Source organism: Macrosteles quadrilineatus, unplaced genomic scaffold (genome assembly GCF_028750875.1).
Source record: "Macrosteles quadrilineatus isolate MER2022 unplaced genomic scaffold, UCM_ALF_1.0 Scaffold_5__1_contigs__length_97177068, whole genome shotgun sequence".
In the NCBI taxonomy this organism is placed as follows: Eukaryota; Metazoa; Arthropoda; class Insecta; order Hemiptera; family Cicadellidae; genus Macrosteles; species Macrosteles quadrilineatus.
Genome location: NW_026542598.1, coordinates 10294611 through 10312876, shown reverse-complemented (window position 1 = coordinate 10312876; position 18266 = coordinate 10294611). Strand labels below are relative to the sequence as shown.

At 33.1% G+C, this 18266-nt stretch overlaps 2 protein-coding genes across 4 annotated transcripts in view; one reads left to right on the top strand and one right to left on the bottom strand.

Moving 5' to 3' along the window:
* The first annotated feature begins 808 nt into the window (after nucleotides 1-808).
* Nucleotides 809-12457, top strand: LOC128994673 (JNK-interacting protein 1). Its single transcript, XM_054419374.1, has 9 exons — nucleotides 809-915; nucleotides 2934-3077; nucleotides 3753-3868; nucleotides 6556-6688; nucleotides 7147-7269; nucleotides 8336-8493; nucleotides 9325-9590; nucleotides 9835-10013; nucleotides 11201-12457. The coding sequence occupies exons 1-9, from the start codon at nucleotides 833-835 to the stop codon at nucleotides 11271-11273; spliced, it is 1275 nt and encodes a 424-aa protein (XP_054275349.1). The 5' UTR covers nucleotides 809-832; the 3' UTR covers nucleotides 11274-12457.
* Nucleotides 12458-13238: 781 nt separating this feature from the next.
* LOC128993757 (basic helix-loop-helix ARNT-like protein 2) overlaps nucleotides 13239-18266 on the bottom strand; it is a 183597-nt gene continuing 178569 nt past the window's right edge. For all 3 annotated transcript variants that reach the window (XM_054417735.1, XM_054417731.1, XM_054417734.1), the window contains one exon: nucleotides 13239-17701. Coding sequence is in view for 1 of the 3 variants with exons in the window: in XM_054417734.1 (XP_054273709.1) it covers nucleotides 17627-17701 (75 nt within the window). In the remaining 2 variants the exon portion in view is untranslated. The remainder of the gene's footprint in view (nucleotides 17702-18266) is intronic.

Below are 18266 nucleotides of genomic sequence, written 5' to 3'. Positions count from 1 at the left end.
ATCGTAAACCAGGCTAAATACAACATTTAGGCTTAGGCCTAGTCATGTTCTGAAAAACCCCTCGAAATACTCAACTTGGACGCCCAAAAAGTTTGCAAAGTAAAAACATAATTTTTACTTTAAGACTATTTTCCATGTTTACATTATTTTGGAAACGAATTACGATTCTACTACACACCAGTACATTATTCTGTTTGGTTCAATCTGACGAGTTTGGTTAAATTAAACCGAAAAGAAGAAAAAAGTATGCGGCATTGATTTGTTTACGTCATCAATGTAAGAGTGTAACTGTTTGTGCAGTTGGGAAGTACGGGTAAAATTAGTAAAGAGCTATTACAGCAACTTGAGAAAAGTGTGTTTTGTGCCATAGGCTAATGCATATAGAAATTATTCCCTACACATTGTTTGGGAAAACTAAATGCACGATTGCATCATTTGATTTTTAGAACTCGATTCCGATGTCGGTAAAAAATACCAACAAAAATTATTTCATTACTAAACAAATATCCTTCGTTCCAGGCCACGATAGTAAAACAATAAGTTACTACAAATTTTTTAAAGAATTTAGAACGATTAAATGTAAAATATTCAACGAAAACTCCCATCACAAATCTAATACACTTGCCAAAACCGAATGTCAAACAATAAATCACACAAGAATGTGAGCTAAATGTCAGCTTCATTGATGACCTACTTTACATAAACTTGAGGTAAACACAGGGACAAAAGTGAAGAATGAAGACCGAAGTGAAGATTGAAGAATCCTCAGAGTCTGGGCAACAATCAATATATTCGCGCACAACGACGCGGTCGACGGCGCCACATCGGCAAAATGGCCGACTCGGAGTTCGAGGAGTTCAGAAATTGTTTTGAACCACTTCCCCAACATCTAAAGGCGCCCGCCCAAACATACACGTAAGTTCTTGTCAATTTAATAACTATTTCGCTACGCATTTGTAATATCTGACAGTCCCGGGTTTGACCTTGGGAGACTGTGTAGTGTGTAAGGCTCGACCCATTGCCACGGTCATTGATATTTTCAAATGGGTAAGCCCTAAAATTGATTTCCTCTAGTACACTTGTGAAAATTAATTTTTGAAAATATACCTAGCTGACGCTTTCAAGGATATTTGTACAGTCAAATAAATGCCCTACCGGTAGTCTGTATTTTGAGACATTTTCTCTGTACGTTTTAGCTAAATTTAGCAACTCATTCATTATTGAACCTTATCTGCATTATTTGCCTATATCTCACTTATAGTGTACTGTGCTAAGGAATTTAATTGTACTTTCTTTATTGTCTTTAAAGCAAAAATTATTATAAAAATATTACAACGATATGACATAGTAGGTCCTAAACGATTTTGTTGCCGTTAAAAATGAACAAATTTTGTCGTTAGATAATGTTTAAAATATGGAATTAAAGGTGTAAACTTAACACAAAAGGTATAAAAATATGCTAGCCTATTGATGAATGGAGTTGGTAAAATTGATATTATAAAGGTAAATAGATTGCTCCATAAATAACTTTTACTTATTTAGGCTCCTTAATTAAACAATTAAAAATAGGTGTTTATTTTAGGTTTAACTTGACATTCTTGGATTATTTCGTTATATAAAATATCTTATTATTGCAACAAACAAGCATTTATTGTATTGTTGCACAACTTTTTGTAAGAATAATTTGCCATTAACAATTAACAGTATGTTAATTAACAGTGCAACTACATTACTTGTGACCTCGGTATGAAAACGATTTCTTCATACATCTTTTGCCGTGAAATAAGTTCATTGGTGTCAGAGTACATCTATACATTGCTATAATATATTGTATGTGGATATATTATTTGTAAAAGATATTACAAGATTGAATTGTATTGTTGTTGTTTTTTTATTTATGGATGTTGTTACATTCATAGAAAAATATTAACTACATAAATAATTTATTTTAATTCAATAATAACTATTATTAATTCATAACAAACGTACCAGACCAGAATAATTAAGTACTTTGCAAGTAATGAAAACAAAAGAATAAAAGGCTACCATTGAAATAGATAGTAATTGGCTAAACTTTATGTTATAATTCAATTTACAGACAACATATTTTGATGATGCAATGTTTTATATTACATTTGAGCTGAAAATATTGGAGTTACTGTTTCAGTCTTCAGTCACCTATAAACCTAGGCTTAAAAATATTACAGTTATAGAAATAGATAAAAAACGTGTTTACTCTTACAAAAATAGCAAGGATAACAAGGATAACCTGTAGTAAAAAAAAAAAAAACTAAGAGAAAAATCGTATTTGAACCAAAGTTGTGATATTGTGTAAACCAAGTGAAAGATTAGAGGAGAGAATCAGAGCAGTTAGAATACAATTTAGCATCAGCTTGATTAGTAGGCAAATGATTGTTAAGGAAGAGATTTTACCTTGAACTATTTTCTTCTTTGTAAATCTTGAGGTTTCTTTGAGATATTTAGAGTTTTAGTGAAAAGAGAGGAAAACTTGGTTAAATACTTTGATACTTTGGTTAAAAACTTGGGACCTTTTTCGTCAAGAAATATACAACAATTTAAATTAAAAATTCAATTACAAAGCAATCAAAATTTAGAAGACGCAGTTGGCTTATTTACAACTTGTATTCAAAATTCTGCGAGAACATCAACTACTGTCTTTTATTTTCGTTTAACAGAAAATTGAGGAAAAAAGAAGGTTGAGAAAAATCTGGCAAAATAACAAGAATCCAATTGATAAAGCAAATTTTATCTCAAAAGGATACTTACTCAAAATGAAAAAGTAAATTGGTCCCAGGTCTAAATCTTACCATGATACCTACGGTAATAGCTTATTCCCTGTATGGGAAATTCGCTAAAATGTATAGAAGAGACAGACCATATAGTCTGAATTAAGGTAATACTGCTCTCCACAGGCTGGTCCATGATGTGATGGTGGAGGAAGAATCTCCTTCACCTCAGACCAGCCCAGGGGAGGCTGTGGCAGAACCTCTAGGAGTTGACCTCCGACCTGTCAAACCTGCCTCAGAGGATGATTACTCCACCAGTGAAGTCTCCAGGTGAAAAACTTAATCCAGTCCAAACGTTCTCCTTTGTATAAACTGTTTTTGAATAAGATTTTAATATAAAGATTAATGTAATATTTCATAAATTACAATAATTACACACATTACACAAACTGCACACACAACATGAACATGAACACACATAAATTACAACATTACGAGGAACATGAATTATGTATCATTTAAGTTGAATACACTCTAAATACTTTTGAATAGCACCTTATAAAATCACACATTTTAATTTACCATAGTTATAATTTATTTTAATTTGATTGTAGTTCTCCTCTTCCACTATCCTGTTATGTAATTTTTTTGCTTTTGTTCTGTTATCTAGTACAAAAATATAACACAGACAATGACACATAACAATATGGCTTGGATAGTACATCACTGGTACTTTTTATGAGAGTCTCAAATTGATGGGAAATTGGGTCAAACCTTTAAAATGTGTATAGATATACAACATGGATCAAACCCATTCATCTCAAACTGAAGTAACACTAACTATTACACCATCAATACATCAACACACCTTGGTTCAACATAGAATCTTAAAGTTCTTAAAATTTTGAAGAAATTATACTTTCTGAAGGTCCTTAGGGACGTTTAAAAGTACATTTTGCCAATATGTGCGCTATATTTGTGCTATCTAACTTGATGTATGTTCAGGCCCCAGTTCGTACCTGACAGTGGACATGTCCCAGAGACACGGCTTGCTTGGCCTGAGAGACCCAGCGGCGAACGAAAACGGAGAAAACTACCTGAAATTCCAAAAAACAAAAAATGTAAGTAATGATAGAAACACTTGCATAACAGTTCTCCAGACACATCCAAATATAGTACATTGTTTAAAGACCAATTGCAAAGATGTGAATACTTTTGTCATTTTATATTATGTACAACGCTTGAGTATTCAATTAGTGACAGATTTCTGAATAGATTATGTTACAAAATAATAAAATAAGAAATTTTAGATGCTATTTTTAGTTCTGTTAAAAAAGAAACATATTCACAAATATATAGGAATCCTAATTTTTCTTTAAACAACTTTGGATCCATAACTAGCCTGGTTAATGAAGGTTATATACATTTCAATCTCATGTTATATAGATTTAGCCAGTTTTGGTAATGTCAACTTATTTCTTCAACTTTTTACATTTTACCAAGCCAAACTGAAAAGACAACTCTTTGTAATCTACAGCACTAAGTTGGGTTAACTATCACTATCATGGTAACAATAACTAGCACACTGTTCACTCTGAGAAAGACTCATTTAACTATTAAATAAATAATTCTTTATTGTCACATCAACGTTTTAAATCATAGCACAGCTAAAAAACAGATGACATTGTCAAGATTATTACTAACTTAACCTAATGTACAACAATATGTCTTATGCATAAAAAATGTTTGTAAACAAGTTGGCAAAATTTGTTAAACGATGACAGAAAAAAAAATTAGTTTCTATGTCATACAAAATAGAGTCATATTGATTGGTTAGTTTCATTGAGGTAATCATTAACACTGTAATACGTCTTGCTAATCAGAAAATCAGCAAGGCTGCTTTTAAAAGATTTATTATTAATTACATTTTTTAGAGTTGAGGGTAGTTTATTAAAAAGTTTTTTCTCCATGTATTTAGGTGTTTTTTCTACAAGCTTCAGTCGGTGTCTCGGATATTGGAAATTATTTTTAAATCTAGTGTTATATATGTGGTCAAAGTTTTCGCTAATGTAGTCATCAAAATTTGAATGCACCGCTAACAATGTTTTGTAAATAATCAAATTTGGAACAGTCATAATATTCAATTCTTTAAAAACTGTTTTGCACGAAGATTTCCATGGTAAAAAAGTCATAATTCTTATAAACTTTTTTTGAATTTTAAAAACTTTTTCAATTTCAGAGGCGAACCCCCCAAAATTCAATTTCATACTGTACTATTGAATAAAAGTAAGCATAATAGAGCATGACAGAAGTTTTCAGGTCTATAGAATTTCTTAAGCATAACATTTGAAAACAGGCTGAATTTAATTTTCCAATTACTGACTGAATGCACTTACTCCAGGTCAAGTGTTTATCAATATATAGACCTAAAAATTTTACATTATCATCAGTTGGTTGAGATTGATCAGTGTGTGCCATTGATTGAGGTGAACAAAATCTTACAAATTTGGTTTTCTCTTCATTAATTTTCAATCCATTGATCTCAAACCACTTCCCCAATTCGGTTAGGCTTTCTTCAATTTTATGTTTTAATCCCTCATTGTTTTTTGTTTTAACTACTGCAGTAGTATCATCTGCATACAGAATTAGATTATTTGAAACATTTTTTGGAAGATCATTGATATATATAAGAAATAGAAGAGGCCCCAAAATCGAACCTTGAGGCACACCTATTTTAATTTTTTGCCATTCTGACTTTACTTTTAAATTATTTTTACAAATGACTGTTCTCTGATAGCGATTATTTAAGTAAGATTTCAACCATGACACTGAATTTCCAGAAAAGGGATACGACTCTAGTTTTTTAATGAGGATATCATGATTGACACAGTCAACGCCTTGGATTAGTCACAAAACACCCCCATTGTGCTATGCGACTCATCCAAGGCCCATGACACCTCCTCAACAAAGTCTGAGAGCGCTCTCATGGTGCTTCGACCCTTTCTAAACCCAAACTGTTTGTTAGACAAAATACCGTATTGTGGGTTTCCATAAAAGAAGATATTTGGTAAGAAGCACATTTTTCAAAAACTTTAGAGAATGTCGGTAAAAGTGAGACTGGACGATAATTGTCTGGATTTTGTCTCTCTCCATTTTTGAAAAGAGGTTTTAGTTCAGCATATTTTAAGTGTTCAGGAAAACTACTATTGAGGAATGATTGATTTATAATTATAGAGAGTGGTTCTGCAATGAATTTAGAAGCATTTTTGACCAAATTTAGTGGTATTTCGTCCCACCCTGATGATTTCTTATTTTTGAAAGATTTAATAATTTTAATAAATCTTTCAAAAATAAGAAATCATCAGGGTGGGACGAAATACCACTAAATTTATTCAACGTTATGTTTTCAAATGACATGCTTTAAGGCGGTCATTCTATTATGAAGATTGTTTGGGGGCTTTACTACACCTTTTTATCTAGTAGTTATGTCATGGACTCGCCATAAACAATCACACACATACATCGCACAAATCGTCCATAGTCAACCAAAGTCGGACATTTCGTGGAACTCGAAAAGTCCTGCCTCCTCACGATAGGGGAAAACTATTTTTATCCCGCAGGTCGATCGCTTAACAACAGCTGACGGATCAGCTGAACTTGGAGAAGGAAGAGGGAAAATTTAACTTTAACAATTATTCTATTTGATTGTTTTAAAAATAGCTACATCTGGCCCATATAGATGGCATGTCTGATACAGTGCTCTATATTTATTCAACCAAGTTGCTGATTGTTTGATGTGGTTTGCCAGCATCAGTGCTGAGTCTAGCTGAAGAGTTAGGTGATGCGTTGTCACTACAGATCTCAGTCAACCCACCGAGGTCGCTGCTTCTGCTGAAGTGTCACGGATACTTGCGCGACGCAGACAGCCCCGACTCTGACAGGTGATGAAACTAGGCATTCCCATCCTCATGTTAAAGTTGTAACCAGACTCTGAATATCAATCAATGCAGTTGAAACTGAGCCTATAATAGTTTTCTGTTGTCAATTACTGATTATTGTTGAATTCACCAGCTTTTTAAATAAGTCAAACTGAAAGGATAGCTTGTGAACTATGGCACTTTTCATACCTTATCAACCATGAATCAATATGTGAATCCATTCTGAATGAGATGAAGGAGTTTGAGTTCAAGAGTCGAGACCATTCTTTGAGTTACACAAAATCTTAATCTGCCTAAAAGATTAATTCTTTTTCCAATATTATGTGCGTGGTGACTGAGCTTTTTTCTTTTCATTTTGTGAAAGGACTTAGATTTTGACGAATTATCAAAGTTTTAGCTACAATTTGGTTTATTTAATCACTAAGTTGCTTGCATTTACAAGTTCCTTAATCTTGTTCCAGGTTCCAAAGTACAGATGTGGACTCGGGTCACTCGACGGCTCACAGCCCGGATGGACTCAAATCAACATCTCCTCAGCCAACCATCGCACCAACTGACTCTGACACTCCCGGCTCCCCCTCCAGGTGATCATAATTGAGGCGTCGAGAGGCCAAGGGAGATATGTGACTTTTTAAAAATGTCATTGTATTTTTTTCATAGTCATAAAAAATAAAATAAAAATAAAAATAAATTCACTTATACCCCTTGGCTTCCAACTCTTAGGTGTTTAGTTTGGAGGCCAGGGGATATAAGTGAATTATTTGTTGAAATTCCACCCTTTTTTAACAAAACCCGTTACCATGACAACATTTTTTAAAAAGTCACATATCTCCCTTGGCCTCTCAACGCCTCAATTCACAAAGTTTACATAGCTGTTTACTCAATCTACACTTGCTGTGTAAAAGAAACCTTGAAAAAAATCTCAGTTCAGTCTTTTGGTCCATTTTGAGAAGAGCGATTTTCAGAGTTAAGTGAATGAAAAAACTCCTTGATTAGAATTTGACATGTTGATGCTATTATAGGTATTGAATGAGTCTTCAATTGGGCCTGATGACCAGAGTGACTGATCGAAATTGATCACCATTGTAACATATTTTATAGGATATACTTCCTATAAGAATAGATATGGTTTTTGTTCCATCTGTGACTAATCAAATCATACTGATTAAAATAAAGTCCTAGCAACATAGTGTACTGTATAAGAGGAAAAACACTGAGTAGATAAGGTAAAACAACAAAAATACAGAAATAAACATTTTCAAAGCAGTCAACAATCTTACCACTGCAGCATAATGCAATGGCGAGTGGTTGTGTAGTTATCGGAAATAGGGCAAGTATTGTCAGAAAGATAAAAATCAGAGTTCTTTAAATATCCCTCTTACTTTGAGGCAATTCACGCATACTATTTTTTATTATTTTCAATCTTTACATCACTAAACACCAAAAAGGCGAACATTATTTTACAGCAACTACCTATGCATTTGTAGAATCAAACCCAATTCTTATTCTGCAATACTGCAATTCCCACCAAATGCTGCTAAAAATGACAATGAATTTCATAGTTCAAAATTATGTGGTGTTTTGGTATTGTACACAATACAGCACTATTTGTACGGATCCATAATAAATACTTTCTTTTTCTCACAACAGTTCAGCAGGACTTCCTTTCACACATACTCAGCTTGAGTTACTAGAGCCAACTCATCGAGGACTGCACAAGTTCATCCCACGACATCGGGACGAAATGGAGGTGGAAATAGGAGACCCGATCTATGTACAGAAAGAAGCTGATGACCTGTGGTGTGAAGGTAAGTGTAGAAGTTGTGAGGAAAAGGGATGAAGGAGACCGGAACTATTAGGAGAAAAGGGGAACAGCAAAAGTTGAACAAAAAGTGGGGGTTGCTAAACGAACACAAAAGGTGATTCTGAGGCTTTGTCTGTGGCTCTACAATGTTCTCTCACAAAGTTCAAGGTTCTTGATGACATGTTTAAGCAGGAAGTTGAGGGCTGCCTCGAGATTAAACCCTAGTTGTAATCAATCCAGGAATGTTTTGAGATTAGTAGATTCACGACTGCCTAATCTGTCATAATGTTTGTAAATAATAATTCAGAAAAAAATCCGTTTGGCACAATCAATCCAGGTTAGATGGTCATTGACAAAGAGATAAGTATTCAAGGTAACAGGATGATGGAAAAAAGGGAAATATAGTATAGATAGAAGAATTCATAACGGGAAAAAAGAAGAGGGAAGGTGACAAGGGAAATTGATTGAAAAGGAGGAAACTCAGATTTAATACAGTGTTTTCATTAAACAATGTGGGTTTAGTTATTAAATGTTGAAGAAAAAGTTTGAATTAAGTGAAATGGATACATAATTTTCCCTTTGATATCTTGATTAAATCTTCCTGTCATGTAACAGGAAATATCTAGAAAACAATCAATAAACATTTTAGATAAGAACATTTTTCAAATATACCATTGTTCTCTGTCTGTTACAAAAATTTAATTTTTGATTTTCCCACTACAGAACTTTACAGACTAAAAAACAATAAAGATGGTAAATAATTATTTGCAAAAAAGATAGTCCTCAAACATAAGTGCATTTTACCTCCTACATTTTCCTATTACCTGTTTTCCAGGTGTGAACCTAAGGACGGGCCAGCAGGGTATCTTCCCGTCAGCCTATGCAGTGGACATGGAGCTGAATGACTTTGAGGAGGCTCCTCGGGTGAAGAGAGAGAGGTTTCTGTTAGGCTACCTCGGCTCAGTGGAGACTCTCAATCACAAGGGCAACTCTGTACTGTGTCAGGCTGTCAAGAAGATTGTGTCGACCAAACACAAGGCTCACTCCTGCATACTGGAGGTGTCGGATCAGGGGCTGCGGATGGTTGACAAGAGCAAAAAGGTACTTTTCTTGAAACTAGCTGTTTCTTACTTGAATCCTTATAAATATATAAAACTGTACCAGTATTAGCTTAAAAAGTACTCAAGTCTGTTCAGAAAATTTTTAGGTGGCTTGTGGAGAAGTTCCCCCGCCACTTTTTCACAATCCTGATCCACCCTGTTCACAGTCCTGATCTCACTGTTGTGAAACGCTCAATGTGTGTTAATTAAAATGTGCATCCATCTGAATGGTTCAATGTTTGCAGAGTTCCAATGCTCCATGCCACGATTACTTCTACTCCTTGAAGAACGTGTCGTTCTGTGCGTTTCATCCGACAGATCACAGGTACCTGGGTTTCATCACCAAGCACCCTCAGCTTCACAGGTTTGCTTGTCACGTGTTTCTTGGCTGTGAATCTACGAGACCTGTTGCAGAGTCTATAGGGTAAGACTGAGTGTTTTGAAAATAGAACAGTTAGTGGGTGCCACATGCATTAACAACATAAAATAAAGTCCGGAGTAACTTAATAATTAATTGAGTGTGTCAATAATTAAGTTAAATTTTCGCGTTTTATTTGATAGTGTAGTGTTTCTTATGTCAGATACTGCCCCAATACAAATGCTACACCTTTTCAAACTCTTAAATATTTTTCCCCAGTTTCAAGAACATGATTGTATTACCTGAGGTCTTGTAGGTAAAATATTTATGCCACCCTATGCATTTCCCCACCTTCTGTGGCATCTTCAGGTGCCTTCTTAATCACTTATCACTAACACTACTCAGCGGAGAGAGACACAGTTGGAGAAATTCATAGGGTGACATAATCGTCTTAACTACAAGAACTCTTTTAGAACCTTTCAATTATTACATAAATAAATTTTTGCAGTTATCTTTTTTACTATTAAAAATTTAACTGCAACATAGAAAACTTGTCTCAGACAAGTTGCAGTTTTTTTTAGAAAACATCACAAAAAATTTCAACAACTATCAGAAGTTATATTTTTGAGATCTCTAATTCAAAATAACCTCAAGGAGAGAAAATAAATACAAACTGTCATATAACGACTTAAAAATTAATTGACTCTTACTAAAAAAAAAATGGAAAATGTAATATTTTGTCACTACAGAAGACGAGAATGATGGGACTCGACGTTGAAGATGTTTACCCTTTATTGCAAAGGATACTCACGATTTCTTTCCGTCCAAGGACATTGGTTCGATTGCAGAAGTCATTCAACCTGATTGTAGTATTGTGCTATGCTGCTTTTTCTTCTAGTGGTACCTGCCACTACTCTTATCAGTACAGTCACCCTTGTATTGTACTGGCTCACACCTTGCTTTGCTGGAAACGTTTCAATGGGCAAATGTTAGGTTAAAAGAAGCTGCCAAGCATCTTGGTAAAAAACAAAACGAAATATCTCAAAAAGTATTTTATAGCTGCCTACTCTGTAAATGGCTCAATTATACTAAATTCTTTCATTTGTTGTGAAACTGGGTAAAACTTTTCCAACTTGTTATTTATTTGACATAGTATTTATATACCCAGTCAAATGAATAAAATAACAAATTATGGTAATGTTTCTCGTAATGTAAACATTTCTGCCCTAATTTTAATTTGATTTTGGTTTCAGGAGGGCTTTTGAAAGGTTTTATACTAAGTTTATTGAGACTGCATATCCGATTGAAGATATTTACATAGAGTAAACGCAAGATTAGGAAGCTGACGGAGACCAAGAACCTCGGTACAATAATCTGCTTTGTGCACTTCTGTCTTTGACTTTTCCTCGCCTGGTGCAGCTGCAAGCTGTGATCTACAGCTTATAAGTTCATATTACTTTGTTCATTTGTTACCAAGAAGTCTCAAACAGTTAATGTTGAATGTGATGTAACTACACCTCAACATTCTGAACACCATGTGAAAAAGATGATTTGTGTAACGTTTTTGTCAACTTGTAGAAACATTTAAAACTACTGGTACTGTTTTTATTCGCAAAATATGATATTGATATTACCAATTATCAATTACTAAGATTGGGACGCCACCTAGGCGCATATTTTAACCTAAATAATATTTGGATTAAAATACTATTCTTCACTCATCCTTCACATATATTATGTGTGAAGGATGAGTGATGAATAATATGAGATGATCTGTGTAGCTTTGTTACTGACTAAGATCAGCTGTTTCATTAGCCAGGATCATTTATTTAGAGCCCAATGATCAGGAACAGCTGGGTCCAGTTTTGAACCATCAAAAAAATACCGTATTATCAATTGAGATAACCCAAATTTGACTACAGAATGGAGTAAAATGACTTGTGTCATCAAAAGCCAATTGATGAAGAACAATTGCGTTCAATTTCCAAGCTTTTCTCAGGAGTGGCGGCGAATTTTAGATTGCTAGGCAGGCTAAAACCACTCAGCTACCTGAAATTAATATTTGTACTTTGTAGTCTTTTAAAAATAAAAATACATAATTGAAAGCCTAACAAACAAAATACAAATGAATACCCTGCAATTTATGACTACAGTGCTTAATCATTTCAACATTTCAACTGTCTGAGACTTTTTGAGCTAAATTTATTGTTAAAAATTAAAAATACATTCAATAACTAACTATGGTAGGTTTCCTAATGTTTTTGTGATGTTTCAATGCCAAAGATTTGTTTACATTTGTGTTTACAAAGGGAATATTAGACATTAGATTATTTTGTTACTTGTTTGTACAATACCATTTGTTAGATGAATGCCCCTGGGGGACTATTGTACATATTTATGTATTTCAATCAATAGGCTTTGGTTGCCTTGATTCATGAAATATACTTTCCTACAGACTTAATAATTTGGAAAATTGTAAAGGATGTATAAAGAAATATGATTATTAAATATTTCAGTAATTCATATACATTGGTATCATTTTTTAACCTGCAATCTTATTCAGTTTCCATTCCAGCCACCTTCAACCTTTGAGCTTCAACGTTCAATATATTGGTCGTATGACAGATACAACCAAATTTCCACCTACAAGTTTACCTCTATCTATTGCAAGTGAAACTCAACAAAAACAAACTTTACTTCAGCCCGATCACAATCACTTTTGTCAATGACCTTAGTTTGTTTCGTGTTTCATGTAAACAGTATGTCCGTTTTATGTTCCCGTGTCTTATGTGTGTTATTTATTGAACTCTGTTGATGACCTCCAAATTAAGTGACTACTTGACACCATGTAGGCCTGGTGATGGTTCAAAGTAAGGACTGAAACTAGTTGCCACTACAGCAACCAAGAGTTATGATATGCAGGTATTGTAAACCATTTTAAGTATAATACAGTAATCCGGAGACTAAACAGCTCTTAAAAAATGGTTAGCCTATATCGAGTATTTTGTTACAATGATATTCGTAACATTTAGATTAGATGACCTGGAAATTCTCCACACCAATCTTCACCGACCACCTTGGCTACGTTTGATCTCAATAAAATGTTGTGAAGAATTAGGCCGCATTTACAGAGGCCTGGAGCAGACAGGTTACTTGCCTTTGCCTCTAATGTATTTCAAGTTACCTGAGGCGTGTAACCTGGCCTCGTGTAAACACAGCTTTATTGCCAAATAAACTGCACTAATCAAAATAACAGGTGATAAGCAAAAGGGTTCAAATAACAACAGGTGGTTACAAAATACAACAAACTTCTGTATTCACAAATGTATGGTACAATGTAACATCTATGTATTGATATACAATCATGATCTCAGTCTTACATTACAATATATACTTATAATAATCAGTAACACAAGTCAAAGAAAGTGGTTTACCAAATGTTTATGTTACAGTATATTCATCATGCAATATGGGATTAATATTGAGTCCATAAATACAGTGTTAGACAACTTCAGTCCAGTTAATGGATTTCTACTGCTGACAACTTGTGTGGGGAACTGAATGAGACACCAGCAGCTGCGACTCTTTTGTCTTTTATTAATTTGATTTGTATAAAAGGGTTTTGCATATATTTTAAATTAAATAAAAAATCTGATCCTAAAAATTAGTTTCAAACTTGAAATAAATTTGTTCAGCTTCTAGAAAGAATCCACATTTTTTGCAATGAAACATTTTTTAAGTGTAAATTAAGTATTTAGATGAAATCAAATTGAATTTTTTAATTCTTCGAATTCTGACATTTACTTTTACCATCTGTTGGATTTAATGAGTGGAGTATATTTCTAGTGAACTGATTATTTTTAACAAGTAGACCAAGTAATATAATTGAGTAGTAGAGTAGCAGCCACAAGTGTTTTGACATCTAGCACCTCTGAACACATTATTGAGCATAGATTACAGGGTTGGGGCAGTGTTCTAGTACTTCTGACCTATCAAATCTTTCAATATCATTGCTATTCAAATTTGGTACAACCATTTCTATAAGAATATTGTTGAGATAAATCTCTCATTCAATTTTCAATTACACGGTTTGTCAAATTTTACCATTGAGATGATGCTTAGTATTTTGTATAACATAAACATTGTATGAAAAAAGGGGGTACAATTTGAAATATTGTGAAACAGAAAAAATATCATTTAAATCCTTATCCCTCAGGCTTTAAAGGATACATTGCACAAAAGTAAAAAGTACTAAATTGGTATAATATATGATACAGAATATAAAACATAGCCTAGATTAGCATATTAGTCACTTAGTTTTCATATTTTGGTAAGGTAAATACAACTAAGATCCGTCAAGGAACTATCATCGCTAATAATGATCTCCTTAAATTTTTGTTGGTAGATAACTTAACTGACATGCAAATACATCCGCGGGAACAAAATTACTAAGTGCTAATACAGTCTGTTTTTAAATATTTTAGAAACCTAACCTAATAATAAGCTATTCCTACCTACGATGGTACATTAAGCACAGCAGAAAGCTAATACAGCTGATGCTACCGATTATCCGATCCCTCGTCTAAACATCAGCTCATACAGTGATCGAAGCATTCTCTACGCAACCTTTACTTCACTTGTCCAGGGATATAAAGAATTTAATTTATCTGTCTCATATATAATTTAACACCAAAAAGAAAAAAAATACTCTATACACAATTTTATTGTAAAGAAGTGATTAGTACTAATTGGACGATGAAGTGTTTGTTGATTGGACGATTGTTTGTAAATTTAAAGTATTCATTTAATGGCAATTTTCCAAATTCTAGTTAATTTCAGTGAGTAAGCATTAAAGAAAGTTAAATTATTAAAAACTGACGAAACAAAGGACTCAATATTTAAAAAATTAACGCAACAGAACTGATTTTTATAAAGTAAACTTTTAATAGAGATTTTAAGGTTTAAACTTTGAATTTTGTTATATATGAAATACCAAATACCGTAAAGTAGGCCTAGACATTCTATTTCCGTGTTAAAGTTGTAGCATTTTCAGAAAGAAAAAAGAAAATAGGTGTTAAGTTTCGTTTTCTTTTTTAACACAAACTTTTTTATTTAACCAAGTCAACAACATTCTCTTTGACTAAAATACACACGGCTACAGCTGGTCCATATAGATGTGATATATACTTCAGTATAGAAAGTAATGGGTTTTTATGTAAAATCTGTAGGCTGCCTCTAGGTTTTCCAAGTTATTGTTTTAACATATCATTATGTACCGTTGAACATTCTCCGCTTTATTTACGTTAAACACCAATCAACTAAAAAAATGGATGCTTTTTTCAACACAACTAATTTGGGGGTGCTATAAAAGTAGGGTAAACTTAAACCATTATGTACATCCAGTTTTACACCAATATAACACATACACATTTTTGACAAAGCAAAAATGGTTGAACAAATATCTTTATTTTCTGTCTACATAAACGGACACATTAACACCAGACAGTTAATAGATTTGGTGTATAATTATTTAATTTTACACTTTGGAGTAGATATGAAAATTCTAAATAAAAATAAAAAGTATAAGAATATTAGTAAATATAAATTGGTAGTTTTGGATTTAATAAAATAATTTTTAACTTTTTTACCAAACAAAATTTAAAAATTACAATTATGGAATATAATATAGCATCAAACCCCTATTATATTTTGTATAAAAGAGCTTAGAAAATTTGTGTAAATGTCAAGGAGTAACACTTCAAAAGTTTAAAAATTGTTTGTATAGTTCGGTCGCTTAGAAAGCGACCTCCTCTAGCATTGGTTTAGCATTATCGTACAGGTCGTTTTCTAAGCGGCCGAACTATAGTAATATATAGAAGATATTTCCCCAAGTTGAGCCCAAAATATGTAAATAAAAAACAGCTGTATTATTTATATAACTTTTTTACATACATTCTTTCAGTGCAAGACAAACTATCAACAGCTTTTGAAAATACAATATACACATATTGTAGCACGTGAACAGTTCTGTTATTTATATATTGCGAATACAAAATCTGCATATTTGTTATATAGTAAAACCTCACTATCTCGACAGGCTGCAGCTGACAGGCTGCATACAAAACAAACTAGTGTTCAGAAAATTTTGATTTAATTGTTACATATTCAACATTTCTTTGAAAATTGTTTGCTCAATATGTAAAAATACTCATAAGCAATAAATTCATGTGTAAAAATTAGTCTGTTATGCATTCATTTATGAAGACCCATTAAAATTTCAATATTCTGGATAACTTGACTACCCCAGGGACCACAAATTATCGAGTTCATTAGGTTGTTACTGAATAAGCATTTTTTTCAATTAAAAATTACAATAAAGAATCTTGCAAAAATTTTGTTGTATTAAAAAAATCAAACCTTAACAAAATTTTAACATATTTAATTTAACATTGACCAGTAAATGTTAAAAATGGTTCAACTTTCTAAAAATATTAATTAAATTAAATCTTCTCTGTTTTAAGATTGTGTTTAATTCATACTTATTTTAAGTTATAAAAAGACATCTTTTTACAAGTGGTTACAACTACCATTGAGAGGTGATCTAGGGTGCAAACTAACGTTCTGTATAGTCAATAATTACAATGTTGGGTGACAAAGTCGGGACCGGAATACTACAGAGTGAGAAGTAGGACCACAGTCTCTCTGAGTTGGACTCTTAACAAAACCTTCCAAAACATATAATATAGATTTAAACAACAGAAAAAAAACCAAGCTGGAAAAATATAAAGTTAAAATTGCACATAACTTCAAGACCGAATAAATTCGTTAAAAATAAAACAGTACAAAATTCCTAACAAGTTCATAAAAAATTAAATTATAACAATCTTTTTTAGCAAAAAGCAACATAATATCATATATCTGAATAAACGACAACGCTGTAACAAAATTTCACAATAAAATACTATTCTTATGCCTAAATATTTATTTTAAAGCTTTAATCTAACACAATAACTGAATTTTACAAAGTTGCCGTTATTTCAACAAGTCCTAGCTAACGTAACATATGCTATGGCAATCGGCTATCCAGTCTCAATCCTTCAGACTTGGTTAAGACACTTTACTTATTTTCAGTCTACTCGGAAAATAAATGACCGAATTTTCAGCAATGACTTAACCCATCAGTTAATAAGTTAATTAATATTATTTTTAACAGAATAGGTTAAATTATGTACATTTGAAACCACTAATGTACTAAACATATGCTAACATAAATAAATCTAACCACTTGACTTCCTTTAATAAAAATAAAGACAGTGAAGGAGACCAAATTGTGTTGGATTAGAAAACCTGGACAAAAGCAAAAACATTATAAAATATTTACTATGGTTTTGTTTTAATAACATGTTAGAACCCAAATATGATTGGTAAAGGAACTGTTTCCTTTACTTTTGTTGATTTGGTATAAAGAGTATTCAAAAAATTATAAAGTATTATGGTCACTGCCTTCACTTGACTAACCTAAAGCTCCAGACAGTCCACATAAAATATGTGCAAATCACAAATAACATTAAGTGGTAACTATACAAAAATTTACAAATTAACAAACTTATTGATAAAGTAGCAAATGATTGTGTAACTAACTAGGTATAAAAGTATGGGTGAGCTGATGGAATCAGAGGTTAAACCTCCACATTTTGTTGTCCGAGATCTTGCTGCAGAGACCTCAATATCTGCACCTGCTTTCTGTGTTCCACCTGGAACAAGTGATAACTGCTGAGATACTGTAACACACTAGGCTAGACCTGGACATTTTGTTGTATGAGATCTTGCTGCAGAGACCTCAATATCTGCACCTGCTTTCTGTGTTCCACCTGGAACAAGTGATAACTGCTGAGATACTGTAACACACTAGGCTAGACCTGGACATTCTGTTGTATGAGATCTTGCTGCAGAGACCTCAATATCTGCACCTGCTTTCTGTGTTCCACCTGGAACAAGTGATAACTGCTGAGATACTGTAACACACTAGGCTAGACCTGGACATTTTGTTGTATGAGATCTTGCTGCAGAGACCTCAATATCTGCACCTGCTTTCTGTGTTCCACCTGGAACAAGTGATAACTGCTGAGATACTGTAACACTCTAGGCTAGACCTGGACATTTTGTTGTATGAGATCTTGCTGCAGATACCTCAATATCTGCACCTGCTTTCTGTGTTCCACCTGGAACAAGTGATAACTGCTGAGATACTGTAACACACTAGGCTAGACCTGGACATTCTGTTGTATGAGATCTTGCTGCAGAGACCTCAATATCTGC

Bases quoted from the DNA above. Each gene is read 5' to 3' on its own strand.
- LOC128994673 (XM_054419374.1), top strand. From the start codon at position 833: ATGGCCGACTCGGAGTTCGAGGAGTTCAGAAATTGTTTTGAACCACTT. The intron at 3,078-3,752 runs GTGAAAAACTTA...ATGTATGTTCAG, and splicing joins TCCACCAGTGAAGTCTCCAG to GCCCCAGTTCGTACCTGACA. The intron at 10,014-11,200 runs GTAAGACTGAGT...TTTTGGTTTCAG, and splicing joins CCTGTTGCAGAGTCTATAGG to GAGGGCTTTTGAAAGGTTTT.